General features: G+C 44.7%; 2 protein-coding genes across 8 annotated transcripts in view; one reads left to right on the plus strand and one right to left on the minus strand.

Moving 5' to 3' along the window:
- The window catches only part of chek2 (checkpoint kinase 2), a 23,062-nt gene that overhangs the window by 4,487 nt on the left and 11,075 nt on the right, over positions 1–7,500 (minus strand). For 2 of the 3 annotated variants that reach the window (XM_076730602.1, XM_076730605.1), the window contains 5 exons: positions 5,966–6,263; positions 5,600–5,724; positions 5,331–5,463; positions 5,148–5,238; positions 4,939–5,035 (listed from right to left, as the gene is read on the minus strand). In XM_076730602.1, the coding sequence (XP_076586717.1) occupies positions 4,939–5,035; positions 5,148–5,238; positions 5,331–5,463; positions 5,600–5,724; positions 5,966–6,263 (744 nt within the window). Of the gene's footprint in view, positions 1–4,938; positions 5,036–5,147; positions 5,239–5,330; positions 5,464–5,599; positions 5,725–5,965; positions 6,264–7,046; positions 7,250–7,500 lie in introns of those variants that run through there. The other variant, XM_076730604.1, reaches the window with a different exon arrangement.
- The window catches only part of entr1 (endosome associated trafficking regulator 1), a 10,005-nt gene continuing 9,637 nt past the window's right edge, over positions 7,133–7,500 (plus strand). For 2 of the 5 annotated variants that reach the window (XM_076730609.1, XM_076730610.1), the window contains exon 1: positions 7,235–7,405. In XM_076730609.1, coding sequence (XP_076586724.1) covers positions 7,360–7,405 — 46 coding nt within the window. In that variant the 5' untranslated portion in view covers positions 7,235–7,359. Of the gene's footprint in view, positions 7,406–7,500 lie in introns of all 5 variants that reach the window. The other 3 variants (XM_076730606.1, XM_076730608.1, XM_076730607.1) reach the window with 2 other exon arrangements.

The following is a 7,500-nucleotide window of genomic DNA, read 5'->3' on the forward strand; positions in this document are numbered from 1 at the left end:
TTTTTTTTTTTTGAGACATTTTGATGAATTTAGATGTCATTTTGGATGGTTTGTTTAGTTTTTTCTCTCTTTTTATCTTATCTTATCTTTTTATCTTATCGTACTTATTTGTCCATTATTGGATGGACGGACACACCGAAACCTCTGAACCCCAGAAACAGATGTCAGGACAGCAGAGCGACAACGACCACGACCGCAATGCACTGAGGAAGCAGATCAGATGATCGAGCACTGACTGCAGCACAAGGACTCTGACAAAGGACTCCATATGCTGGAGTTACCCGTTTACTGGCTGCACCTGCAGCACAGGTGAGCTCTGGTGTGGTGTTCAGGTAACACAGGAAAGCTGTAGGTTGCTTTAAACATTGTCATGCTGCTGTGGTGGCTAGGGCAAGGCTAAATACAGGCTAAATACAGGCTAAACATCAGGCTAAATACAGGCCAAACATCAGGCTAAATACAGGCCAAACACAGGCCAAACGTCAGGCTAAATACAGGCTAAACATCAGGCTAAACATCAGGCTAAATACAGGCTAAACATCAGGCTAAATACAGGCCAAACATCAGGCTAAATACAGGCCAAACATCAGGCTAAATACAGGCTAAACATCAGGTTAAATACAGGCCAAACACAGGCCAAATGTCAGGCTAAATACAGGCTAAACATCAGGCTAAATACAGGCTAAACATCAGGCTAAATACAGGCCAAACATCAGGCTAAATACAGGCCAAACGTCAGGCTAAATACAGGCCAAACACAGGCCAAACGTCAGGCTAAATACAGGCTAAACATCAGGCTAAATACAGGCCAAAGATCAGGCTAAATACAGGCTAAACATCAGGCTAAATACAGGCTAAACATCAGGCTAAATACAGGCCAAACATCAGGCTAAATACAGGCCAAACACAGGCCAAACGTCAGGCTAAATACAGGCTAAACATCAGGCTAAACATCAGGCTAAATACAGGCTAAACATCAGGCTAAATACAGGCCAAACATCAGGCTAAATACAGGCCAAACATCAGGCTAAATACAGGCTAAACATCAGGTTAAATACAGGCCAAACACAGGCCAAATGTCAGGCTAAATACAGGCTAAACATCAGGCTAAATACAGGCTAAACATCAGGCTAAATACAGGCCAAACATCAGGCTAAATACAGGCCAAACGTCAGGCTAAATACAGGCCAAACACAGGCCAAACGTCAGGCTAAATACAGGCTAAACATCAGGCTAAATACAGGCCAAAGATCAGGCTAAATACAGGCTAAACATCAGGCTAAATACAGGCTAAACATCAGGCTAAATACAGGCTAAACATCGGGTTAAATACAGGCCAAACATCAGGCTAAATACAGGCCAAACACAGGCCAAACGTCAGGCTAAATACAGGCTAAACATCAGGCTAAACATCAGGCTAAATACAGGCTAAACATCAGGCTAAATACAGGCCAAACATCAGGCTAAATACAGGCCAAACATCAGGCTAAATACAGGCTAAACATCAGGTTAAATACAGGCCAAACACAGGCCAAATGTCAGGCTAAATACAGGCTAAACATCAGGCTAAATACAGGCTAAACATCAGGCTAAATACAGGCCAAACATCAGGCTAAATACAGGCCAAACGTCAGGCTAAATACAGGCCAAACACAGGCCAAACGTCAGGCTAAATACAGGCTAAACATCAGGCTAAATACAGGCCAAAGATCAGGCTAAATACAGGCTAAACATCAGGCTAAATACAGGCTAAACATCAGGCTAAATACAGGCTAAACATCAGGTTAAATACAGGCCAAACATCAGGCTAAATACAGGCCAAACACAGGCCAAACGTCAGGCTAAATACAGGCTAAACATCAGGCTAAACATCAGGCTAAATACAGGCTAAACATCAGGCTAAATACAGGCCAAACATCAGGCTAAATACAGGCCAAACATCAGGCTAAATACAGGCTAAACATCAGGTTAAATACAGGCCAAACACAGGCCAAATGTCAGGCTAAATACAGGCTAAACATCAGGCTAAATACAGGCTAAACATCAGGCTAAATACAGGCCAAACATCAGGCTAAATACAGGCCAAACGTCAGGCTAAATACAGGCCAAACACAGGCCAAACGTCAGGCTAAATACAGGCTAAACATCAGGCTAAATACAGGCCAAAGATCAGGCTAAATACAGGCTAAACATCAGGCTAAATACAGGCTAAACATCAGGCTAAATACAGGCTAAACATCAGGTTAAATACAGGCCAAACATCAGGCTAAATACAGGCCAAACACAGGCCAAACGTCAGGCTAAATACAGGCTAAACATCAGGCTAAACATCAGGCTAAATACAGGCTAAACATCAGGCTAAACATCAGGTTAAATACAGGCCAAACACAGGCCAAATGTCAGGCTAAATACAGGCTAAACATCAGGCTAAATACAGGCTAAACATCAGGCTAAATACAGGCCAAACATCAGGCTAACTACAGGCCAAACGTCAGGCTAAATACAGGCTAAACATCAGGCTAAATACAGGCCAAAGATCAGGCTAAATACAGGCCAAACACAGGCCAAACATCAGGCTAAATACAGGCTAAACATCAGGCTAAATACAGGCTAAACATCAGGCTAAATACAGGCTAAATACAGGCCAAACATCAGGCTAAATACAGGTCAAACATCAGGCTAAATATAGGCTAAATACAGGCCAAACATCAGGCTAAATACAGGTCAAACATCAGGCTAAATATAGGCTAAGTACAGGCCAAACATCAGGCTAAATACAGGCTAAATACAGGCCAAACATCAGGCTAAATACAGGCCAAACATCAGGCTAAATACAAGCTAAACATCAGGCTAAATACAGGTCAAACATCAGGCTAAATACAGGCCAAACATCAGGCTAAATACAAGCTAAACATCAGGCCAAATACAGGCCAAACATCAGGCTAAATACAGGCCAAACACAGACCAAACGTCAGGCTAAATACAGGCTAAACATCAGGCTAAATACAGGCTAAACATCAGGCTAAATACAGGCCAAACATCAGGCCAAACACAGGCTAAACATCAGACTAAATACAGGCCAAACACAGGGCAAACATCAGGCTAAACACAGGCTAAACATCAGACTAAACACAGGCCAAACATCAGGCTAAATACAGGCCAAACATCAGGCTAAATACAGGCCAAACATCAGGCTAAACACAGGCTAAACATCAGACTAAACACAGGCCAAACATCAGGCTAAATACAGGCCAAACATCAGGCTAAATACAGGCCAAACATCAGGCTAAACACAGGCTAAATACAGGCCAAACACCAGGCTAAATACAGGCCAAACATCAGTCTAAATACAGGCCAAACATCAGTCTAAACACAGGCTAAATATAGGCTAAACGTTAGGCTAAATACAGGTTAAATAAAGGCTAAATATAGGCTAAACGTCAGGCTAAATATAGGCTAAACATTGGGGTAAACACAGGCTAAATATCAGGCTAGATACAGGCCAAACATCAGGCTAAATACAGGCCAAACATCAGGCTAAATACAGGCTAAACATCAGGTTAAATACAGGCCAAACATCAGGCTAAATACAGGCTAAATACAGGCCAAACATCAGGTTAAATACAGGCCAAACATCAGGCTAAATATAGGCTAAACATCAGGTTAAATACAGGCCAAACATCAGGCTAAATACAGGCCAAACATCAGTCTAAACACAGGCTAAATATAGGCTAAACGTTAGGCTAAATACAGGTTAAATAAAGGCTAACTATAGGCTAAACGTCAGGCTAAATATAGGCTAAACATTGGGGTAAACACAGGCTAAATATCAGGCTAGATACAGGCCAAACATCAGGCTAAATACAGGCCAAACATCAGGCTAAATACAGGCTAAACATCAGGTTAAATACAGGCCAAACATCAGGCTAAATACAGGCCAAACATCAGGCTAAATACAGGCTAAACATCAGGTTAAATACAGGCCAAACATCAGGCTAAATACAGGCTAAACATCAGGTTAAATACAGGCCAAACATCAGGCTAAATACAGGCCAAACATCAGGCTAAATACAGGCTAAATACAGGCCAAACATCAGGTTAAATACAGGCCAAACATCAGGCTAAATATAGGCTAAACATCAGGTTAAATACAGGCCAAACATCAGGCTAAATACAGGCCAAACATCAGGCTAAATACAGGCTAAATACAGGCCAAACATCAGGCTAAATACAAGCTAAACATCAGGCTAAATACAGGTCAAACATCAGGCTAAATACAGGCCAAACATCAGGCTAAATACAAGCTAAACATCAGGCTAAATACAGGCTAAACATCAGGCTAAATACAGGCCAAACATCAGGCTAAATACAGGCTAAACACAGGCTAAACATCAGGCTAAATACAGGTTAAATAAAGGCTAAATATAGGCTAAACGTCAGGCTAAATATAGGCTAAACATTGGGGTAAACACAGGCTAGATATCAGGCTAGATACAGGCTATTTTTGTTTTTTACTACTGTCTGCAGTATTTTTACTGTACTACATTTTTTTTATCCTCACTCTAAAATGATTATTTTATTTACCATTTGTACATGTTTGCTATTATTATCATTTTACTGATGTCATCTTTACGGTAGCTTGTAACTGTAGTTTTTTTTTTTTTTTACCTAGATCTTTATTCTTTACCTTTTTAAGTGTTTCATCTTTTTTCTAACTGTGTGTTGAACAATTTGTACCGCTGAAGTATTTTCCCTGCGAGGGTCAATAAAGTTTTTCTGACTTTTTCTAACTTTTCTGACTGAATCTGAGTGTTTGTCAGCAGATCTGCGTGCTTGCTTCGATTACTGTGGAGACGGAGGGTCGATGTGACGGTCTGACCCACACTGTCCACAGAGACTGAGACCTCAGCCAATCAGAGAGCAGATGAGATGACTCACCCCTTCAGACTGAAAATTCTTCTTGTTTATTATTTTCACAGCAAATTTTCTGCAGGTAGATCTCTCGAAGGCCAGTTTGACTTCACCACACACTCCCCTGGAACACACACACACACACACACACACACACACACACACAGAGTGTATCATGCTGTTTCAGGGCACAGCAGGAAGTGACGTCACAGCAGTATGAACAGTGTCAGACTTACGTGCCGATCCGCCGAGTCAGCAGATATTTCTCCTGAAGCTCTTTAGGTAATGTGGACTGATCATCTGACATCAGATCAATGAAGACAAAGACTGGAGACAGGCAGACAGACAGGCAGACAGACAGTATGAGGTGAGACCCGGTGGGTTGGTACATGTCTCACTTTACTTTTTCAGTCTCTGACCTTTGTTCCGTTGTTCAGACAGAGCGAGCACCGCGTTGTTGACCAGAGGAAGCTTCTTGTCTTTACCGATCAGGTTACCATCAATAAATGTCCCGTTATTACTGAAGTCCTCCACAAACACCTCACTGCCCTCCTGACACACAGACAGGTGGACAGACAGGGACAGACAGACAAGCAGGCAGACAGGCAGGCAGACTTGTTCAGGCTGAAGTGCGTCTGATGTCACAGATAATAATCACGGATCAATCGTTAGGATCAGGTGGTCTCACTCTGTAGATCCTGAAGTGTTTCTTGCTGTAGATTCTGAACTTTTTGGATCCTCTGTGATCCGGATCATCCAGAACATAGTTACACTTAGAGTCCCGTCCAAACAGGTACTGATCCTCGACACAGTCTGTGAACCAACAAACGATACGCAACACCATAAAAAGCCAGCACTGGTACGAGGACTAACGCTGGGACCAGCACCAGGACTAACACCGGGACCAGCACCAGGACTAACACTGGGACCAGCACCAGGACTAACACTGGGACCAGCACTCGGACTAAAACCGGGACCAGCACCCGGACTAACACTGGGACCAGCACTAGGACTAGCATCAGTCAGCAAATCAGGTTATAAACACTAGACTCACCGTGGCTCCTGAAGCCTCGGGCCATGGGCAGCAGGCGGCCCCAGGGTTGCGCCTCGGGCTCCTCAGGGACAGACGGCAGGGTGACGGGGATGGTGTCCACGCTGCTCAGCGTCCCCGAGCCGCTGGATGACTGGCTGGCTGAGGTTGGCCCGCTGGAAGAACTAGAACCAGGCTGGGACTGGGACTTCGACTGGGATGGGGACTGGGTGGACTGGGTTGACTCGGCCTGGGATCGGGACTGGGACTGGGTGGCCTGCGACTGCCCCTCCTGAGGAATCTCTTCAGACATTCTCCAACTCTGCAGATAAGACACATTAATGTAGACCACATTAGGTCATAGTGAACACCCCCATCTCTCTCTCTCTCACTCTCTCTCTCTCTCTCACACACACACACACACACACACACACACACACACACACACACACACACACACACACACACCTTCAGTTTCACTGGAGGAATTATTACATCACCCATCCCTTTCATCCTCAACTGAGAGCACATGTAGCAGCTTCTCACCAAACTACATTTACAAACTCTACAATTAAAAATTAGTCTACCAACCGACTCACAATCACGGACACAGAAAGCAGCAGAAACAGGCAGCAGAGGTCTGACGGGCTTCTCTTCAGTTCGTCTCAAACTAAATGTGAAACAATGAACAACTTTTCCACAGACACCTCATGACTCTGAAGCTGTCTTCAGTCACATCCGACGCTGTTAATCTCTGCAGGCAGGCGACACTATGTTAAATTACATGTTTTTTTAAATGGAGTTTGTTTTTAGTTGAGATGCTCCAAATTGATGGTATAGGCAATGCAGATCTGACATGGGACCAGAACCAATCCAGGACCGTAATGGTCCCCTAATCCAGGCTACCAACTATCAAAGCCGAATGAAGACACACATACAAGACCTGCATATAAACCAGAACCGAACGACCCGGCGATTTGACATCCGACTCCATGCCCGTGGAACTCGTGTTATCGCGAGGACGAAGCGGGCCGGGCCGGGCCGAGCCGAGCCGAGCCGTGCTGAGCCGTGCTGAGCCGGGCTCATACACTGGTCAGCCACTCACCGGAGCAGATCGTTTCCGCTGCAGGAGGACTGTCCTCCGGGTCTCTACGGATACAAACACCAGACCGCAGCACCGACACGTGTGGGACTTTTTTCTTTTTAACCGGGATCCTGCAGGAAACGTACTTCCTTGTACCGTATTTTTGTCTTGCGTCATGTGACGGTCCCAGCCTATGAGAAGTTAGAAGAACGGTCACGTGTGTTTGGAGCGGTCGGTTGTGTTTCCGGGTCTGTTTGGACCAGCGGGAGGACACGATGACCAGTTCTGATCATTAAGTGACTGAGGACAGAGACTGAAGCGGCTGTCCGTCGTCATGTCCACACAGAGGACTTCCGCTAAATGTCTGATCATCGCAGACGGTGAGTCCCCGCTCCTCTGGAACTGCTCTGTGTCTGTCTCTGTCTCCGCAGAGGACACAAACTGTTTGTTCTGTCTCTGTCTCATGTCTGTCTGT

The sequence above is a fragment of the Chaetodon auriga genome, chromosome 5, assembly GCF_051107435.1.
Source record: "Chaetodon auriga isolate fChaAug3 chromosome 5, fChaAug3.hap1, whole genome shotgun sequence".
Classification (NCBI taxonomy): domain Eukaryota; kingdom Metazoa; phylum Chordata; class Actinopteri; order Chaetodontiformes; family Chaetodontidae; genus Chaetodon; species Chaetodon auriga.